Source organism: Channa argus, chromosome 11 (genome assembly GCF_033026475.1).
Source record: "Channa argus isolate prfri chromosome 11, Channa argus male v1.0, whole genome shotgun sequence".
Classification (NCBI taxonomy): domain Eukaryota; kingdom Metazoa; phylum Chordata; class Actinopteri; order Anabantiformes; family Channidae; genus Channa; species Channa argus.
Genome location: NC_090207.1, coordinates 9,961,163 through 9,984,286, shown reverse-complemented (window position 1 = coordinate 9,984,286; position 23,124 = coordinate 9,961,163). Strand labels below are relative to the sequence as shown.

At 40.1% G+C, this 23,124-nt stretch overlaps 1 protein-coding gene across 1 annotated transcript in view; it reads right to left on the bottom strand.

Moving 5' to 3' along the window:
• fbxl17 (F-box and leucine-rich repeat protein 17) overlaps positions 1–23,124 on the bottom strand; it is a 196,258-nt gene that overhangs the window by 112,549 nt on the left and 60,585 nt on the right. Inside the window, exons 7-8 of the mRNA XM_067522586.1 lie at positions 18,579–18,686; positions 7,997–8,127 (exon numbers count right to left, since the gene is read on the bottom strand). Coding sequence (XP_067378687.1) covers positions 7,997–8,127; positions 18,579–18,686 — 239 coding nt within the window. The remainder of the gene's footprint in view (positions 1–7,996; positions 8,128–18,578; positions 18,687–23,124) is intronic.

Genomic DNA, 23,124 nt, shown 5'->3' with positions numbered 1-23,124 from the left:
ACCACCTACATGTACCTTTTTATTGGTGCTTCTTTTATCAGCTGCCTTTCCAGTCTAATGTGGAAATCAGACTTTTTGCAATCCATTACACACCAATGTGAGCTGCAAGATCCTTGCTGTTGCAGTTCTTTAGTCAACAAAAGAAGGCTGTAAAAGTCAAAGATTACGTAAAACATCTTTAAATCCAGCAGCCACTCAGCTGTCACTGACAGTGTATCACAAATCAAATCTTATGTCTTCCAGAAATGAGAGCACTCCAATCACACTAAAGACCCCAGAGCAGCAGTAAGACTCCAGGCTTGTCATTTAGAGGAGTTAGACTAAAACGCTTGTGTACTGTAGGACAACATCAAATATTAATAGAGTATTAGTGATGTATTTCACTTACATAATTTTGTCAGTCAACCATTTGAATTTTTACAGCATATGCATAGAGGTGCAGGATGCTGCTGGCCTTGGCTTTGTGCCTGAATATAACAGCAGCTCTCACGCTGTTGCAGCCTATAAGCTCCAGCTGCTTGCCTTCATTGAGTCTCTGTGCCGCGCCACAAATGTTCCTCCATCTCCAATACTTATCAAGGCACTGGAGTTTGACGCTGCCATTACTCAAAATTAATAACCACGGCAGCATGTTTATCATAGCACACTTTCACACCCAACCTGCCAGAAATAATCACCTCAGTGTTTGTGTGTGTGACAGAAAGAGAGAAGAGAGAGAAACTACAAGAGAGAGGAAGAAACACAGGAAGACAACTGGAGGAGAGATGAAGTGTGAAAAGGAGAGAACAAAGGAGTAGCTGCAAGAGATGAAAGACGTAGCTGAGAGAGAGAAATGAGGAGAAAATCTGCTACATGCATACGTGTGCATCAGCCGTACCTAATCACTATGCCTCCATTACACCTCGTTGGTTTTTCCTGCACCTTTTCTTCCCATCATGTCTGACAACAGGGCAAAACTAGCCCTCCTTGTGTCTTCACTCCGCTAAGCAGGACTCTAATCTCCGCTGACAGCCAATCTGCTCCAACAAGGCAGGCCTGAGTAAATAAAAAAAGGGCCTGGCTTTTTAATTTACAACCCATGCCGGTACAGTGCAGGGTCTGGCCACGACTTCTCCACTGGAAGGAGAAAAAAGTAGCTTGAAATTTATATTAGTGGTGGTGTTCCTCAATTTGTAGCTCCCCGTGTTGTAGGAGTAAAAATACAAGAGCAAAAAAAAAAAAAAAAAGAAAGAAAGTGACAGCGGAAGGCCCCTCAGCACCTTTCCTCAAATCTGGAGAGACATGTGGTTGAGAAACAAGACAAGGACAAATGTCTGTCTTTCCCGGGTCCGGGCTCTGCTGACATTTTCCCTGGCATTTAGAAAGCAAGAAACCAAAAGAAAATGGGGGAACCTAAAAATAGTTGGCTTGCAGAAAACCAGTGTGTGGTAGGAAGCTGAGCTTATACATAAGATACAGACACTTGAAATGACCTCTTATCTTGGAGATTTGCTCACTTTCCCACAGACCCCTGCTTTCTTTAACGAAAATTAACCTTTTATGGCTGAACTCAGCAGCTAGTGTGGTCACTCAGAGAATGTGTGACCCACAAAACCCCCAAGTTTGTCATTTTGCTTATAATCAGAGCTGACCGATGCCCAAAAATGTGAATAGGTTTGAACCAGAGAATGAATACAAATTTCTTTCATTACCACAGGCTGCTTTTCTTCCAAAATCCTTCACTTTTTTCTGACACGCAAAGTTAAGAACGAAAGCTCTTTGTCCTTTCTTTTGGACAAAAACGAAAATCCTTCAGAGAAACAGAAAGTAAAAAGTGGTTTTTACAACACGAACAGTAAAAACCACCCACATTTCTGTGGTATGGGAATTGTGGAATCTCTGAACATAAGCCCCCTCACACTGAACAGTGAACATGGCAGAAGATCGTCAGTACTTCTCTCCCCTCCACACAACCTAACCACAAAGCACAGTGCACCTGCAAGGCCCTCAGCACCATGAAGGTTCGCACCCACGCCGGCCACAGCCTTTTTACCCTCCTACCATCCAGCGGGAGGTACTGGATCATCAGCACCTCCACTGCCAAACTCTGCAACAGTTTCTTCCCTCAAGCTGTGAGGATTCTTAACAGCTTTCACACCCCGACCAGCACCTCGAACCCACTGAACATGCTTCATTTTTTGATAAAGATCAATGGGAGAAATGCCGAAGGAGAGAACGCAGAAGCCAGCAAAACAATGGATGGGCCAGACTTAAAAGACAAATCGCAAATAAATTTGACTAAATACATATATTATAAATATAATTCTGTCAGAAGTGGTTGCTGGTAGCAACAGGATGTTCCACAGGAAACAACTGCCTGTGGCAGAATTCACACGTTGTTACATGTTTTTGAATAATTGAACAACATTGCACTGTCATGGCAGTCTTTTCTTAGAATGCTACTCTCTCTATTGTGCAACTCCGAAAAATAAAAACAGGCATTGATTTTGTTTGCAATTGTTCCATGCAACATTTTTCCCTGTGATTGTGGTAATAAATTATTCTTTCATTACACTGCATGTTTTCTACAAACTTTTTTTTCCCATTAGATGCAGACTTTCCTCCCTGCTGCAGTTTGGTTTTCTTATTGTTTATTGTTAGACTAATTTACTATAACTTCATCCCTATTCAAATGGTTTGAGGCTATTGGTTTATTTCATATTAGAGATATTCCAGATTTCTCCAGCAGAAATAAAACTAACAAAATTTTTATGATCAAGGCTTCTGCAAAGCACAACCCTGTTTCATAGAAACTGTTTAGAAGAAATCATAATTGTGACCAGATTGTTTTAAATTGACATAATGAGCAAATTGTGTTTATTTTGCAAAACATGTTTTTTATTTCCTCTTAAAATACGCAAAATAGAAGAACAGTATCCATTTGTAGTGAATACAGCATTATTCAACTTTTTTGTTAATATTTAGGCACTGCCAGCATTTGAAAAACTTAACACAAAAAAAGTCTTATAACTTTAACTAAACCTAACCTAAATCTGTTTGGTGGCTAAAGCTAAACACAGACAGGTGTTTGGAGTCACAGTCCTATGCTTCTGCCTTGCACCCCAAACAACTCATTATGATTCTGTTGACATAATTTTAGCGCTTCATTTATTCAAAAAGCTGTTATCTCTGAACCTAACGCAGCTAGCAATTACATTTGCCACCACAAAATAATTGGAAAAACAATTTCACAATATAAAAATACGGTTTTAACAATAAACAACGGGACTAGTTTAAATTCCTACGCCTGATTGGTGACACCTTTCTGGGCATACTCGTACTCAAGTGACCCTCATACTGACTTTGCTGCACCAGGAGCACTTGGTATGTGTTCCAAAGACTTCACTTTAAACAAAAAACTTTTTTACTCCTAAGTTAACACTTGAAATAAGTTTAACTCACAGAATTTACAAACACAGCCACTGGTCACCTTCACTGTGACCAAGCAAAGGACAGCAAACAGCTGTCATTTGACATGTCATTGATCACACTGATGTAAAATATATACTCATTTGATTTGGTGGTTTAACACGTCTCCAGGCACTGTGAGATCTGCCAGCTGGCTCCAACAGAGGCTATTTGGAATTAGTTTCCACTGCAAATGCATCCAAATCCACACGCCTTACAGTTTTAGAGAAAGTGTTTGTAGCAGAATGCTTCTCCAATTATTTCCTGTTTTATAAGCTCCTGAAAGTCAGAGAGGGCCCCTGGTCATCCCTCATCTAGTCCGATTTTTATGTCAGGGGACCAAAAAAAAAAGTAGAACAGCCAATTTAGGCTGTGATTTGTGATGCCTATAAGTGATGGAGATATGCAGAGAATTTTGGCCTAAAGAAAAAAGCAAATAAAGGAAAAGGAATGAATATTGATTCCCCTGTTCAAATGAAGCTGTCAGAAAGACAGACTTGAAAAAAAGAGATAAAGTAGGGGGGACACACCAGGGGCTTTTGGGAAAATTCCCAACTTTCAACAACATAAACCCCATAAAGGAACGATTCAATTACTGAATGTATTTTCTTCCAGTGATGACTGCAGTCCAACTGACCAGTACTTGGTCACAAACACACACGCACACAAGTACAGATGGAATCTCATAAATCTGCATGTCAACACAGGCCTAGTGTCCAGCAGCAGGGTTAATGTTAGCAGAACAGGGGCTGGCTATTTGAATCAAGCTTTACCGCAATGTTTACTGCAACACATGCACACTTGGTCAAAGTTTTTGCCCTAAGTATGAACTTTACATAAAATCCATGTTTATAGCTTCACTTCTTTAAGTACAGTATGAGAAAAACTAATGACTCAGATTGAAAATGATACAATAAAATCAAGTCAGTCTCCTCCAAGTAAATGTTAATGGACACAATAAAATCATACATTGGGGGGAACAAATAATCCTAAATACACCATGAGAAAAAGACAGACACAAAGTGCAAAGCCAATGATGAAACATTCTGACTTTGACTACTCTAGACTGGGATCCAAATAGTGAGTGCAGCTATTTGCTGTGCTGTTTCACTTTGAAACTGGGAAGCAGGTCATGATCAAACACAATCCCACGTTGGTGTCCTATCATCACTGGAAGAGCATTAAGAGAAATAACAGGGCCAACAATGTCCACCTTCAGCACATTACACTCTCTCCCCAAAAATGGCAGTGACAAAAAAATAGGCGTCCCACTGTCACAATCTGCCCGACAGACTGTGACAATGGGAAGTCCATATTTGGTCGTTTACTTACACCGCTATAAAAGCCAACCATTACTGAGGAAGATGGAGGATGTCGATTGAGGAAGTGTTTATTTTTTTATTATTTTTAAGATAGACAGAGAGACAAGAAGAGAGAGAAAGGGATAAAGACAGTAGGAAAAATAGAAGCGCTTTGCTTCCCACAGAGCTCCATCCCTCCAATGGCCCCTTGTCGGGGTACAAATTGATCCTGGAAATAAGGGGTCATTTCCTCTGCCTGTTTACCTGTTCACTCTGTCATCTATTTGCAACACACACACACACACACACAAGCTGACCCAGCTTTACCCTTAGAAAGCTAACGTGAGGGAAGGATGAGTCATTCTGATTTTCACTGCAACAACAAGCAAGCAATTATTGTACTATGTAACTGTGTGTGTGTGTGTGTGTGTGTGTGTGTGTGTGTGTGAGTGTCCGTGTGTGCGTTCTCTGACAGGCATGAGCCTGATAACTTTTGACACTTTGAACTTTGAGCAACATAAACCTTTTCAGCCTCTTTCTTTCTCTTTGGAAATCTGCGAGCTGTCCATAGGAGAAAAACATGAACGATAGAATCGCAGTTTTAAAAAGCCCACGTGAGTCCTGTGACGACATTTGCGGGTGTGTGTGCCGATTCAGAGTTTCCAAATTCCTGAGGTTCTTTTTGAATGGTCTTAATTATTGTCATATTACTGCAATAAAACAACAAAAGAGCAGACGGATAATTTTCAGTATTTATTTTGGGTAGACATAAAGTTATTTGTAATAAATAATGAGGTATTTGTTCCCTTGAGTACAAGGTAAAATAAAGAAAATTATTGTCTGTAAGTGTAATGTGTTTTTTAGATTTGTTTTTATCTTCCCTAAGCTCATTACCCACAAGAAATTAAGGTACACAGTAAATGTCTTATGATTTTTTAGATACATGTTGCTGTGTTTTGTTTTTAAATCAGCTTTCTTCCCATTCTGTACTCAAATGATGTGTGCTGACTCAAGGAACAAACTACACTAGAGTGCACTAAGTGCAAAGTTCATCTTTACAAAGTTGTTGAGAAATAAATACTCAAATTCAAAAAGGTTTGATTCATTTAAAAAAAAAACTTTAAACCAATGTTTTGGTTTTCAAAAGACTATAAGTCACAGTTACAGTAATTAGAGAGAGAAAAAGGTACAGTAATGCTCTGAGTGTCCAGTTTTTTCTTGTTACATTGCAAATACATTTATAAAAAGTTATGTTGACTACTTTTATCAAAATTACCATAAATCATATAAAACAGCTCAAATGTGACTCATAGGTTGATTTTAGCACAAATGTTCGGTTTGATTTAGTTGGCAAAAAAATGTATTTACATTTTCTGAAAAGTATGTTTCTGTGGTCTAGTTTAATAATGTCCCCGTCATCATTCCATACAGCCTTACTGTACCTCTTTAGACTCCTTTTATTCTGCTGACTCACATACAGTACAAAATTACACTTCCTATTCATACTGTGACGACCACCCGGCCAGTTTCTACCTGTAAATAAACACTGTCTCCTCATCTAGGCTCCAAGCTGTGTGGCAATAAAGTAACTTTAAAACAGCTATAAGTGGGAGCTTATATTTGCTCAGTCCTTGAGCAACAGCAAGCACGTACAGAATACCCACAAACACACACACACGTCTGCTAAGCCAGGATTCAAGAAAAACTATATGGACGGACATTAGTTCTGCTGTGGTGTGGAGGGATGGAGCAGTGCAGCAGAGCAACAAGGGTGTACGGCCCCTAAACTGCTGTCCATGTTAGCCTTTCCCTTTCCTGTTGTCTTTGATTCATTCATAGGCCAGTGATACATCTTCTGTACTTTATGCTGCCACACAACCCAGCTTCCTAGCTTTTTCTCCCACACACATCATTTTAAATTCCAATATTCCCACAGGTGACAAATTTAGTCAGACACGCAGAGAAACACACACACGCACACACACATACACACACACACACCATCCGTGCAGTAAACATCATTATGGAATCAATTCAGCTTTGAAAAAATTGAGGGCTTTGGGAGTGTGTGCCAGTCCTAGTTTAATAAAATCACTGTAAGGACTTTCTGGGGTGTTGTTTATCTATAGAGCCAATTGTGGGTTAAGACACTTTTATATGAATGTGGAAATTAGGTAAAAGGTCAAGGTTTGAGATTTAGTTTTGATGGGTAAAGTTAGGGGCTAGAGAACCCACTGTGTTAATGAGTGTCTTCACAATTATAGAAAGACCAACATGCATAGTGTTTGTGGAATGTGGAGTGTGGAGCGAGAGCGAGAGCGTGTGTGTGTGTGTGTGTGTAGGAGTGTGATAAAGGGAAGAAGCTGATAACACTATGCGTTCCTGTGGGGATTTCACCAAACTCCATGTTTTTTTTGTATTGAAAGAAGGTGGGTACGGTATTACCATAACCTTCCCACCACATGTCTGCTGTAAACTCAATAATGCAAAAATGGTTTCACACACACACACACACACACACACACACAAACAAACACTGCCTGCCCCTTTTGTTGCTATGCACCATAGTAAGTTCAATATTGGGTTCACACTCCTAAGCCAGAGTGGGAGTGCAGTCGGCAAAGGAGCCACATCCTGAGCAGTAAATCAATAGATTAAATAGAAATGTATGAATAAAACACAAAACAATAAATAAAAGAAGGGATGGTTTAGTCTTGCTGTCATATACTGTAGGGGTTCGCCCAATTTGGGGGATTAGGGGGCACCAAGGAACACGACCAGAAAGACAACAATAATAGAAAATAAAGGTGTTTAATGTGTTTTTATTCTTATGTGTAGTTTTTGCTGTGCCAGTGTGCATGCATGAGAGGTTTTTGTTTGTTCTGTTTTAATTACAGTAATAATAAATACAGAGTGCATGTGTTAATTAGATTTTGAATTAAGAATTATTTACATCTGAAAAAAGTACCGCAAAAGTATCCTAAATTGGAAATGCTCTAGTAAAGTAAAGTTACTGTGTAACAATCTTTAATACAGTACCTGAGTAAATGTACTTTATTGTTCCCCCCTTATATTACTCTAATACTACTGTTGGGATGTGTATTCTCTGTATCCTAACATAAAAGGTTTATGTCGCTCAAAGTTCAAAGAGTCTTTGCTAAGTCAGTATCTGTTATGATATGAGATGGAAAATGCATTGCCAAAAAAAAAAAACACTTGCCTTTCCGGAAAAAACTTCTCTGACATACCTGTCATTGATGCTCCAATTGAGGCAGAGGTTGAGGGAGCTGAGATTGCGACACTTTCTCACCACCTCCATCACAGTCTCGTTGTTGAGCTCTGAGATGTGCCGCAGGTCCAGGACAGTCAGGTTACATAGCTACGAGAGGCAAAACACACACAAAACGTAAAAGATTTAATAATGTCAAATTCACACAAATAGGCAGCGGTGCAGCACAATAACATAATAACAATGTTCTCCTTCAACAAAATAAAATCCAGATCTTACATTTGATCTCTTTCACACCAACAGGTAAACAGTCACACAATTTCCTGTCCATACGCAGAGGGGCCAGTTGATAAGTTACCACAGTATGAGCAGTGCGAAAAAAGGAAGCTGCAGAAGAAAAATATTTGATGAAAGCATGTGTGGTATAAAAGCTTTGAATTACATGGATGGTTCTGATGAATCCCAAAGGAATGAGGAAAATCTCTGTCTCTCTCTCTGCTGAGTAAAGTTGTATTCTGTCACATGTACTGAAAAAAATTGCATGAATGCAGAATAAAACCTAACAAGGCAGATAAAAGCTACAAAATTGCATGCTGTTTACTGTTTACAATTTGGTGCCTACATGCCTGGTGTGAGGGGTTATGAGCCAATATGAGCATTCACTTTCCTTTTTCCTTTCATCTCTCCGACTTTAAGTGATTCCCCTTTCTGATCTAAATACCCTATAAAAAGGGGGGTTAGAGTAATCCTCCAGTCAAAACTCACACAGTCGTTGAAACCCACACTGACACTGTTCAACAAGCTCACTGAAATTACTAAAGGCTTTTCAAGTAACAATACAGGTATAATTTCTCTACTCGGAACTATTTAAGGCACAGGTGCACTTACACATACAGTACATACACACACCAGGGATGCAAGATAATAGAGGCATAATATTCCGGCCAGTCAGCAGGGAGGCCAGGATGTAAATGTCATGGCCAAGGCTAAAGAGAAAACAAGCTTACAGTTTGTGTTAAGATCACTGAGCACCAGTGTCAGCTCCATAGGTATGACATATACATACCAGCATGAACACACATGGGGTCAGAATTGATAAGGAGCTCCCTGTGTGAAGTAGCCACACATGTAAACACTCTTCTCTATCCCCATGTGACAATCAAAACAGAGGTGCACACGCCGACAGCAAACAAACACAGCAGTGCGTGTGATGCTGCACTGCAGTGAAGGTAATAAAAAAAGGCTTTGAAAACCTTTACCTCTGTCTTACTGCTCCATTTGTCTTTCCATTCTCATGTAGCCTCCAGCTTTTTCTGTCACTTCTCAACAGAAAATTGGATCCACAACTCGTGATAAAAAGCTCTCCGCTTTGTCATGAAATAAACATGAATCCCATTTTGTTTGTGACATATCCTCACCTATAGTGTGAAGACTCGCTAAAATATACTGATGGAAAAAAAAAATAAATATTAAACAGCTTGTTGGCGCAAAGAGAGGTCAGCAGTGATTGTCAGGGATAGCTGACCTGCTAAACAATGGAACTCAATAAAAAGAAAAACTTAAATACAGTATGTACATACAGATGTGCATCAATACAAGCAGACGTACTACATGAAAATACGCGTTAATCCATTCGTACACACGAACTGACGCGTGCCCCTGTGGCCAGTGTTGAATCGAAGTGCTAAATTATTCATGCAGTATGAGGCTGATCTGTGTGTGTTTGTGTAGGTGCATGTGTGTGTGTTGAAATTGTTTGCAAAAGAAAGGGACTGCAAATGAAAAAGAAAATCCAACCCTGACGTAGATAAAGTGACCACTACCACCAATATAGCAACATACACACACAAAAAAACAATCATCAACAGCACAAATATCCTCCTTTTATTGGTACTGGTTTATTTTATATGGTTATTAAGCCAAATGAAATGTCAAGAGCTTGAACATCAAAAGTAGTATTTGTTCTCGAAATCTTCAAAACTGCATATACCTGCTAAAAAGATGTTGTACTACAAATAATAGAAAGTGTTTCATTGATGTGGATAACCAATGAGAAACCAGGCCAAACAGTGGGAGTTCTGATTGGCTGAGAGTGTAGCTAGGTTGAAGAAATTTGGAAAATTTAGCAGATGTCTGCATGAAAGGAAAGAGGCAGAGTCAGAGCTGAGACTATAACTTTGTTAATCCATCTGTGAAAATCACTGCACAAAAATTAATTCCACAGTTTAGCAGACATCTGCCAAAGATAAAATATCCTCTAAATCCCTAAAATGAAAAGTCACAAAAAATAACCTCTCAGTAATTAATGACACCTCCACAATGTGACAGGCCACACATTGCCCGTGTTTGTTTTCTCATAGTTAGCAGATTATCATTATCAGACTCAAAGGTGAAGGTTTTAATGCTTCCAATTTTATTTAATCATTCCCACTCATAGCTTATATTCTGTTTGTGCATTTCTGCAATTCAAGGATAAATGGGCATGAAAAGGAAGAACAATAAACAAAAAGAAATGAGTAAGGAGCATGAAAGCCTCAGAAAGAGAGTAAGTCAAAGCGAGAGAGAAATAGAGCCACAGAATAGAGAGCGGGGGATTTGGTTAGGGGTTCGGCAGGTTTTTCTCCTCGATTGCTGAGGACTGTAACCAGGCAGACTTTGTCTCATCTCCCCTGAGTTGGCAGCTACACCCAGACAATTATTCATGCTGTTTGCAAAAACAGTGTAACCTGCAAAATCCAGCTGCTCTGAGGCCAGAGTGTTGCCTCTGCCCCATAAACACACATTCAGGATGTAGAAATTAATGTGCACATTGATCACAGAAATATTCCAATTACGCTTACAGGCAGTAATTTTATGATGTGGTATTAATACCTTCAATTTGGTAAAGTCTTCATGTACATTAGTTAGTGATTCTAATTCTACAGCGTGTGGTTTAGTTAAGTAATTAATCACAAAATAGGTTATTCACTTTTATTGTACATTTTATCATCGATAATTATGTTCTAAACAACAACCTCGATGTTTATGTAAAGTTACCTATAATTTAAAGGAAGAAGCATTAGTTTGAAAGGAGCCATACAGCAGAGCAAGATTCTAATCAAGCCCATAACTGGATCTGAATGTTTATAGACTAACTCCAAATCAAATCAAATCAAATATGTAACCCATAATGCCATATGTGTAGATAAGAGAAAAGCAATCACTTCATGTTTGACAAGAGCTGGGTAAGCAAACAGCTCTCATCTGAGAACTGGGTATAGCACCACACATCTATATAATTTAGTCCACATGACCAGACAAGGTCTCCGCAGTTTGGCTCCCACCTGCTTCAATTAAAATCTTCTTTCAAATGGGAAAAGCGAGAGCCTGAGTCAGAGGTCAAAAGCAAATTGGCACTTTAAATGAAAGAAAAATAACTAGCTGTTTCAAAGGTGCGTTATCCTTCATGCAGGCACAGGCTGGACTTCAATATTTGGAGAGGTTGATTTGACATTTTATTACATTAGTGTATGTCACAGTCTGGTGCACGGTGGGTGTGTTTGAGTACCTGTGCATGCTCTGCCAGACTCAGAGCAATAACTACCTGTGCTATTACTACATTTATTTACACAACGTCAAACATCATGATGCCAACCAGGAAGTTGAAGCCCGGTGGACCCCTTATAGAGGATATGTTGTCATGGTTTGGACACTAGCACAATACAACATGAGTTCGTGGCTGCTGCTGTCTATCAACCTCAGTGGCCGAGCTGACAAGCAGCTAGATGACATTTGAAGAGCACACACAGAGCGAGCATTGTTTCACTCAACTAGAGATCTTGTTGGATTTGGAAAATATGAGCAGCTATACTGCTGCACTTAATTTATAACCAGTTCAAGATTTAGTATGTTATGAGTTTAGTCAATGAAATATGGGTCATAGAGTGGGAAATGCATATGCAGTCCAGAGTGTAAGTACTTGGACACATTTTTCATTTTTACATTCTGAGCCTTAATTTAAGCAGGTTGAGTAGTTTTACATCCATTGAAAAAAGAGATGCAGCCCCTAAGGTTTGATGCATTTCACTGAAACGATGCTCGCGACTGTGGTGCAGGAGATAGAGCGGTCGTCCATCAATCCCACACTCGTCGGTTCAATCCCCAGCTCCTCTGGTCACGTGTCAAAGTGTCCTTCAGCAAGACACCGTCTTGTATGAACTTAACTAGCCCTTTCTGCTTTTCAGGCTTACCAAGAGGTTTGCATCTTGCGGTGAGTCTCTTTAGATTATGGTCATAAAGTCCTGTGTTGATTATCAGTAATAAAACAAACCCATACAGTATAACAGTATATATATATATATATATATATATATATATATATATATATATATATATATATATATATATATATATATATATATATAAAAGTCCTAAACAATGGAAGCACAAGACCATCTGTGAAGATTCTCAGTTCCCAGGTCACGGTCACACGGTAATAAGAGCGCTGTTCAGAGGCAACTGGACTCACTTGTAGTTCCTGAAGGTGTTTCAACTCTCATCTGAAAGGCTTCATCAGTTCTGAACTGAAGCCTTTTCGCTTTGTCTTCCATTCTTTCACTTGCCACTGAACAGCACCTTTGGAATGGAGGCAGAAGTTTAAACAGTGACTTTGAAGCAACATTAGAAGTCCTGAGCAAGAAGTCAAAGTCACAGGGTGTTACTGAGGTGGCACTTTGGCCCTGACACATTTTGCTCGCCTGTCTGCATGTGTTGGAGACTGTGTGAGACAGGATGAAGCGGAGGCGAAAAGGTGAGACGAATGCCAGTATTGTCACTAGGTGAATACAAGTGTGCACTCATACATATACTTGGTTTTATCCAACGCCCCCCCCCATACCAGAGAGCTCAGGCAGACAAGAAAAAAGCTTTGTAGATACAATCCCTCTGCGGAAAGCCTAAATCACACGCATCCCTCCTCCAGACAAACACACATGCATATAAATACATAGAAGCATGTGCAGACAGAGAGATCTGAATATTTGAGAAAGGACTGAGGCAAAACTGTAAAAGCCATGGGTCTGGTATGACAAATACACTGTCTGCATCAGTCATGGACCAGTGAGCTGATCCTTGTGTATGTACAGTAAAATATGTGTGGTTAACTTCTCTCTTTATCTGTTTTGTGCCCATCTACTTTCTATCACTTATTTTCTCTCCTCTATCCCCTTTTCCCCCCCTCTCTCTCCTTTTTTCCCCTCACTAATCCTGCATGTGTTGGTGTTGATAACAAATTCAGTGGCGAGGAAAGGCTTGAGGAGATAGAAAGCGTTAGTTTCTCTTCGGGGCACTAAGCCAAATGACCATATAGACACACACATACACATACACGTAAGTATGCATGCACACACAAACAGATGCGACAGCACAGAATGACAATCATAGCACAGTGACACTAGTTGAGCCAATAAAGAGACATGATATCCCTCCCTCCAGAGGTCAAAAACCTCTCTATCTCTGTCTGTCTCTGGGTTAAAAGTCTTAGAGCCAAAGAATTATTCTTCAATTACTCCTGCAAGGGACACACATCATCCTTAGGCCCCTGTCTGCTCATTATATTCATAAATCCCTCAATCTCCACCATACAGCAGTGAAGAAAATTATTACAATTTCAACTCATTTTTCCGACCCCCACAACCCCATTACCTTTCTTCGTCCAAATCCCCTCTGCTCCTTCATTTTGCCTTGATCCTCTCTACCACCCCTGAGACACTATATACATATACCGGCACACAGTCACAAACACACACATTTGTACATCAAAAAAGGAAAAAGGTACACAAAGGCATGAACACATAGGCACACACACACACACACACACACACACACACACACACACACACACACACACAATTACTTCTCTGGTTTGTGCTGGGGTTATCAGTTTGACACAGGGCACTGTGATTATGTATTTTCCGTGCTCCAGTCAGGGGGAGGAGATAAGGGGCCAGCAGACTACGGCAAACCCAGACACCACTCCTTGCTACGTGAGGTGGGATTGCAGGAGTGGGAAGTGTGAAGGTGACAGTGGGTGAGGACCCCTATTTTTTAGCGTCTTTCTTTTTTACCACTTGAAACCCTCTTCTACCACTTTTCCAACCCATGCTCATGGTAATTTGGCAAACAAGTTAAGAAAAACCTCAAAACTACAGTAAATGACTTAATTGTTACTGTTGTTTGGTTGTGAGCCAAATGTAAACTCAGATGTTGTAAGTTCATACTGAGCCACTTAGCCAACAGGATGAACACAACATATGATTCTGGTTATGAAAATAAATAGCATCCTGACTATTGTTTTTTTTTTTTGCTTATAAAACACACAGAGAGAATGAGGTCCACGATCCAATTCTGTCAAACCTAGAGAGCATTTATCAGAGGTCCTAGCTTTTTTTCTAGAGAAGAACAACAAAACCACTGGAGTGGAACAGCTGAAGTAATCTACAAGGGCCCAAATTAAGACCAGAAACATCCAAGTTCTGCACATCAGAGAGACAACGAATAGCTATTACAGTCATCAAGTGTACCTCTTTTTATCTCTGACATATTCTTCAACAGTCTCTCCATTTGTTACGCCTTTGGCCTCTTCTCCTTCACCCAAGGCTGGGAACATTCACACACAAAAAAGGCATTTTGAGGCGCACGTTGTCACAGAGCAGTGGTAGGCTGATGTATAAGGAGGGGCATTGTGGGCAGGCATGTCAAGCAAAGGGAAGCCATCAGTGGGACATCTAAGACCGGGGGAATGCAGGCTCTCTGGCACCCAGAGCTGCTCTCAAACACTGGCTCTCTGATAGAGCTGAACTTGGATTTAATCACTACCAGAAGAAAGGAGCACTGCATGACAGGAAGATGGAGAGACAGTGTGTGTGAGTGCTTGTGAGTAGAGCGAAAGAAAGGCAAAACAATGAAACCCAAAACTAAAAGAAAGGGGGGAAAAGATAAATCCAGGGGGTGACAATGATCAAAAGCTGGAGATACAGTAAACAGGTAATAACACTGTTGAAAGCGTAAGATAATGTCTCAGTTTGTGCTGCACTTTCAAAGCCAGCAAAACAGCAAAGTGTTACCAAGGTTGCCTAAAAAGCACAAAAATACTGTATGTTATCCATGTCTAAAATACACACAAAGCTTCCAACACACACACACACACACACACACACACACACACACACACACACACCTGAGGAGCAGGGGTTACACTCGAGCTGGTCCAGTAAAGTCTTCCGACTGTTTTAATAACGCTAAACACCTACACCACACATAACAAACACTATAATCTACTTTGCTTCCATCTCTGTAGCTTGTCACAGGCTTGACTAAAGGGTGAACCCTCTGAATTAGTGGAATGATCCGTCTTCTCTCTCTCTGTCTCTCTCTCACACACACACACACACATATAAAGTTCTTAAATTAGCTGCTAAGGGAGAGCAGCAAATCACCAAAAGCTCTGGAACGCCCACAAAGCCTCGACCCAAAGATGTTTTGTATCTATTACACAGCTTTAGATGGTGACAAGTCTCATCAATAAAACTATTAATAATGTCAAGAGTTTGGAGCCAACTACAAGCTGAAAACAAACCATAAATGAAAATGGACAGTATGTCCCTGGCAACACAAAAGGGCACATGAAGCCGTGTTCGAGGACACATACTGTTTGATTCGAAAAGTGTGAGAAAAGTGTTTCGATTCTTGTGCTTCACTCTCTCAGTTGGCAGAAACCTTGACTGTAGTTTAAACCTTAAACCATTTAATCACTATCAACATGGTGATTTATTAAAGAGTGCCAGTACATCACAGAAGGAACAGTGCTGCAGTGCCACTGGAGGAGCATAAATGCCACAGCTTTACAGTTAGTATACAAACTATCTGCATCAAACTCAAAGTCATCGACGGCCTAGTTTTGCCACTAGCTCACTTGATTAAGAAATTATGATTTCAATTGATTTCCCTAATACCCCAATTTGTAAGAAGTCAGTATACTGTAAAAAGGCTATCAATCTGAAATGAGTTTGTCATATGAGAGAAGTTAATAAAAGTAATGGATTTTTTCCCCCTGTTTTCTGATGATAGCGGAGTAGTAAGCGAGGGGGTGGGAAGATTATCAGACAGAGAAAATAGAGAGAGACAGAGAGAGAGAGAGAGAGAGAGAGAGAGAGACAGAGAGAGACAGAGAGAGAGAGAGAGACCAATCAAAGATGAGAAGAAGTAAAAAGGAGAGTGGGTGATAATCGAACAAGAGACGAGGGCTGCAGCCCTGGAATCACATGCAGGTCCACGGAGTCATCATAAATGCAACGATTCTTAACGCGAGAATATGATTTTCAATCGACGGTGGATGGGGACCAAGTGGGAATGAATGAGTCGAGGAATCAACTGCTAAATGAGATAATTACGGTCACATATTATGGTGGGGACAGAGAGAGGACGAGGCCAAGAAACATAGGCAGGAGAGAGGTGAATCAGTGGAATGATGGCTAAAATGCCAGGAGGAAAGTAATCATTTGATTCAAAATCTTTACAGTCTGTGCTCAAACTGTTATCCTTGAAACATATCTGTCTCATTACCATTCAAAAATTGCAATCAACCTATAACAGAGATAAATGGTAAATAGTCCCATGTCTTATTCACCCATTCACACACACACCAATGGCGATGGCTGCCATACAAGGTGCTCACCTGATCCACCGGGAGCAACTTGGGGTTCAGTGTCTTGCCCAAGGACACTTCAACATGTAGCCGGGAGCAGGAATCGAACCACTGACCTTATGGTCTATGGTCAACTGTCTTACCAACTGAGCTACAGCCACCATGTCAACTGCATGTCAACTGTCAACTGCATGTGATTTTAGATTACTATGAATTCAAAACTTTTGATTCTAAATTTGTATTTTTATTTAGTTTTTTTAGACCAATATATTGGAAAATCCAAACATACAAACATGAACACATACCATAATATCTACTGATAGTCTGAAAAGTACTTCTAGCCTTCATTAAAGCCAGCAAAACAGCAAAGTGTTACCAAGGTTGCCTAAAAAGCACAAAAATACTGTATGTTATCCATGTCTAAAATACACACAAAGCCATGCAGCAGAGATGAGGGTTGGATGTGACCACAGATGCAGCAGATCACATCTCTAACTGAACTTTCAAACAATGAGACCAAGATTTCGACTTACTGTTGAAATCTTAATAGAATTATTCAAAAAGATACCTATTTACATTACGCCATTAAGGAATTTATCATCTCAGCCGATTTACAAGCCCACAGCGGCTTTGAGGTCCTGGATTTGCATCAAAATGTTTAAGCCAACATCATCAGTAAATGAAGACTGACATAAATATAATGCGATGCAATCAAATGTTCCACAACAGCCGCCAAGTTGAGGTTATAGCGTGATTGTTGAGTTGAATAAACACTGTGGTTGTGTGTATCTCTTAATATCCGTCTTATAAAAACTAAGGACTCCAAAGAAAATACGGAAAATGCTTTGCATCTTACAAAGAACATATATATTATCAGAATTACGAACTTGCTCATCTGAACTACTAAACCTTCACCTTGGTTAATAATGTAATAAATAATAATGAGGTGTGCTAGACTGCGTGTGGGCGGATGTGTATGCGTCCACCTCCAGGTATGCTAATGCTGTTATGACTGGCTTGCTTCATTACTGTCTGTCTACAACACCACGGCCAAGGTCAGTAGAGGCTGCAGAGATGATAGAAGGCCAAAATCATGAGCACAAATTAATCTGCTGTTTAATCTAATAATGCACCATGGCATCGGGTGTCTCAGTCCTATTAACACAACTGTAATTGCATTTGAGGAGGAATGGACGCACGCAAGCCCACAAGGGTACGTTCATAACCACGTGTACACCCAAGCACATCAAAGACAAATCGATTGTACAGCACGTGTACACATGGGTGCAGACATACTACACATTCACATGTACACACATTTTAAATGGATTATGTTGGGAAAAGGAAATAAATGAGAAGGGAAACAAGGTGCAGTATTTCCTGGTTAAATTCAATTCGAACAATCGCCGTGTGAGTGCATGTGTGTCCATGTTTATATGGCACGAAGCATTTTAAACCACGGAGCCCTGCTCATTAGCATGGTAATATCCAAACAGCAGGGTGTAGTCAGAAGAGCAGCGTATTATTAGGATTCATCTCATTAGGCTTTCATGAGATTTAAAAGTTAACACAAAATAACTTCAAAACTAAGGCTGAGATAAAACACACCGTGAGGTCCTGTGTTTTCCCCCAGGAGACAATACATTGCCTGCAGCAACATGGAGAGTTGGCCTACAGTAACAGGATTATAGAAAAAAAAATTGTCACGGTAAAACTTCTGTTGACTTTTACTGATGCAAGAAATTACTTTCCAAAAAAAAAAAAAAAAAAAAAAAAAAAAAAAGTGGAACTGTTGACAGAAATTAACCTTCTTTCAACCGTACTGCAGGATGCATGGTATCTTCAGTGTTATTTTAAGTAAACACACAACTGGATTTCTTATGACTGAGGATTTAACAGAAATCTGTGCGATACTTACTGCGGTAAGATGGATGACTCCCTGAGAGGTCACAGGGCATCCCATGAAGCCAACAAATTGTAGCTCGGGACAATGCTCTGCAACAGCTCGCACGGATCGATCAGTGACCTGGACAATAAAGTAGAAAAGGAGGACGATGAGAGAAAGAGAAAAGAGACAATTTAAATTAGTATCACAGTTATGATTTCTCATGTTTCCTCTTCACACTACCAACTTTGTTTCCATTTCATACAGGCTGAATAGCTTTTCCAGTACTGAATCACCTACATGGTAAAAGGAAATCCAAAAGACTGTTTTGTTTTGCTTTTTTATTGGTCAGTTTGTAGCGGGGAAAGCTGCACTTAACAGTAATTTTTGAAAATTATTTTAAATATTACAAGTGATTTTCAAAGCCTGTGGGTGTTGACAGGTGCTGTCAAAATGGAGCCTAAATTTCTACTCCATCTGTACCGAGGGTCGGGTGTGTTTTGTGTTGGATGAACAGCAGAGAAAAGGAGTAAGAGAAGGAGGATTCCAGAAGGAGAGGAGGAGGAGCAGGAGAGCAGACAAAACACCAAAAAGTGTGTGCCTGCCAAGCAGTGTGGGCGTTGACTTATGATTGATGGACCGTTCTTTAGCATTCACCCAGCCGTCTACTAACAGCTCATAATGGATCAGGGATCAATAGGGAAGCAGAACATTTCCACCAGTTTCCACTGCAGTCATCAATAGGGGTATTGATAGCTACCCTCACCACCGTCATCACCACACTGTAACAATATGTGAGAAACTGTTTGTCCTCTCTGAAGGTTTTTCAACTCTGCTTCTTCAAACTGTTCATCAACCACAGAGGCAAAACAGGATGAGAAGAGGAGAGAGTAGGAGGGAATAATACATCATAAAAACATTAAAGCAATAAATTCACCAGATATTCCTGTCAAAGTTTTCAGCTGTTTCTTTATAAAGCTCAAGCTAAATTACATTTGAACAAATGCAGAAGGAACATGTGGTACTATTCAATAGACAGGATACTGTACAAACAGAAAACAAGTTTGAAACAGGTTTGTCAAATGCACTTGTTTTGAAAATGTGTGTGGAGTGTAGAGTCCAAGAAGAGTGGACAGATGTTTGGCTGCAACTGCTTTACACCCACCTTGTCAGTCAAGCCAATGAACCCTTCAGCAAACATTAAGGTGAGTTACAAATTATTTTGATGTAATTTGTTTTTTTGTCAAACCTCTTTACATTTAGGCATTTGGCAGATGCTTTTATTTTCAAGAACACCTTTGTAATTGAAAAAACATTTTATATAGTTTTTTTGTTAGAGGCCATGAGTGCATCTGTGTGACTCTGCGCTATGCTTTGCACTTTTACATTACAAAGTTGGCAAATATCACACTGTGACCAGACATCCAGGAACACCAAGTTATTCTCCTAGTTCCTTTCTGTTCAGCCATAGCCTGCTGTGCTCACAGAGGCATTTGACAACCTCCTTGGTACACTGATTAAAGTACTAATCTACAAGTCTTGTTCTTTACTGCTCGCTATACTTGCCCACATAGTCTTCATCCTGTTAATGCTAATGTCCTACATACGCACCCTTATAGACTTTCCAGACAAAGTGCGTTGTCACTAGGGGTGTCACTCTAATGTTGCCTCTCCCTCTTTCTTCCTGTCTCACTGCCCACCTCCCCCCCGCAGGTCTACGTTAAAGGTTACTGAGTCGAGGCAGAGGAAGATGGAAAACCCAGAGAGACTGCAAGGAGAGAGAGAAGTCACAAAAAGAAAAAGCAAGGAGTCCATTTATCTTTCACCAAGTCACATACAGTATGGCTTATCTGAGTAAAACACCTCCTATAAAGCTAAAGCGGCTCAAAGGTATGTCTCACCTTATCAGAAGAGCGACCAAAATGCTTGTAGAGTGCAAAACGGTTCATAAAGGCATAGAGTGACTGCAAAGAATTTCCTTTCACAAGTGAGTAAGGGGAATATGTTCTGCATTTATAATGAACAAGGGAAGTCAAAAGGTGGTGTGCACACATACGGTATCGTTTAACATCTATTGCTTACTCATTTTAATCCAAACAAATACAGGTTAATACTATTTGCTGTTGTAAACTTGTTCAGATATGCATGAGCTTTAATCACTTTGGTGACCCTGTCTATTTTAATCAGCCACCACTATGGATAGAGTCAAAATGTAATTGATTCAATACTTTGGGTTATGACAAAATACCTCAAAAGTATTAACATTCCCCTACTACTACCAATGATGTAGTTTTTTTGCAGCTTTTTGCAGCATATGTAAACTGCTAAAACTCATCATGTTATCACTGTCACCATTACAGAGTCAGAGATGGCAGAAGCACAGAAACTCAATACTCAATGCTTTTCTGTTTATTTTAACAACTGTTTTTGAAATATAATGAGCTCTATTTGAAAAAGAAATCACTAAGAGGAAAAAAGAAAACCTAACATAAAGGGCTTTAACAGATAGGGTAGATTACATTTGCACGTAACAATAAGCATTACTTTTCTGTTATAAAACTCACAGCTTAAGTTCACATAAAGCATGACATAAAGGGTGTATCTACCTGCTCTACTTTCCAGTAGTTGTCAATTGGAGAGGTTGCTAATTATGGTCAGAGTTAAATAGCACAAACAAGTGCTATGGTGGGCAGTCAAATAAAAAAAGATGTTGATGAAACAGTGAGGGAGTGAGTATCCTTTTTGAAGAATTAATGAAACCTATCACACAAAACAAACACGTTCATCCTGGACACAGTTGTGTATATAAACTAAAGCACTTCACTGTACTTTCTAGGGTTGTAGAGAATGTAGTTTTTCAGAACGATCAATAACTGGATGCACCTTTAAAATTCTACGCCTCAGGTTTGGACCTACCACACCACCCATCATCCCTGCAGTCAGAAAAGATTAACTGAAGGTGAGTCAGAGCTCCCACTTGGAGACACTGATGCATATAGAACCTGATCTGCTGGTCCAGATGGAAACAGTGGGGAGAGTAGGGTGGGGTTGTCTTTTCCAGTATAAAACTCAAAAAAAAAAAAAAAAAAGGTTCCAGACCAGCGTTAGCAGAGCAGCTGGCAGGTGAGGTGAGCTGGCCATAGGTCTCTTAACATGGCCTCTGCCAAAAAACCATCAAGGAAAACATTTTCAGGTTGACTAACAGCAAAATCAAAAAGCTACACACCGCCATGATCTTTAAGTAAAAAAAAAACGTCAGCAAATCACAGCAGGGGCCACCTCCAGACTGTATTTCATACCAGTGTTTGTGCCCCAAGAGTTTGTGGGTGCCGTTCAGTCTGTGTGTGCACACTTAAATGTGAAAGGAGAAAAGACAGAGTGAAAAAGAACAGGTTACACATCTACAGTAACTCTCAGCAGGTGAGAAGGGAGACAGAAGCAAAATAAAATCCCACCAGAGCAGAACAGGCCAGGAGGGCATGTACCGTATCAGATTGAGGCTGAGTCTGTGTGTGTGTGTGTGTGTGTGTGTGAGTCTGTGTGTGTGTGTACGTGTGTGTACGTGTTTGTGTGTATGTGTGTGTATGTGTGTGTATGTGTGTGTGTGTTTGTGTGTGTGCGTGTGTGCGCGCGCACGTCTGGACTCGCATAAGAACATATGGGTTTGTAAGATTTGTCTCCAACCCACAAACACAAAACCCCTTCCCAAATTTCTCTTAGCTTTCCCCCTGCTCCTCCTCAACCTTTCATGGACTTTGATTTAAAAACATGAAAAGAGCCATGGCATGGCTTTGGAGAAGAAGTGGCTAGCCAAGAGAGGCCTTAAAGCCTTTTAGAAGGGATCTAGTTTAATGGTCTCTGGGTGAAGGAGGTAAGGAAAGCAGAAAAAAAAAATATTGGGCTGGAATGGTGGAAATGCTGCAGTCATAAAGATAGCCTTTGTCTCTGTGCGTGTGTTATAAAGAGCTGGAAGGTAATTGTCGAGAGTGCTGTGGTAGCAAAATGGAGCAGAGCTGTATGCAAGTGTGTGGTTTTTTTGTCTAGGGGTCTGATTCTCACAAAACGCTGGAGCAGCACCCACGCGCCAGCTATCTTCCAATAAGGCATTTACGCTTGTCAATATCGTCTATCAAATGACTCATTTGACTTCATCTAACACAAAAGCAAAAGAGATAGGAACAGAAAAAGACCGGGGCAGACCGTCGCTCATCTCTTTCATCCGTTGCTCCAGTTTTCTTATTCCTGCCTTAGAAAGTTCTACATTCCTCCCTCGTTTAAAACTGGCTAATTCCTAGCATTAAAAAAAAAAAAAAAAAAAAAATCCACACAAGATAGCTTTACCCCCAAAATCATTAATTGTGTTCTTCCATTCATTTCTTTCCCCTTTCAAACATATTTCCTAATACACACACACACACACACACACACACACACACACACACACACACACAAGTACAGCTACTTTAATCAGTGAGAGAGATAGCAGGTAGTATGTGGAGGGCAGGACCACTGTCATTTGTCAATGTTTGAGACTCTGATAATGATACACACACTCATACAAACACACGCACACACCAAC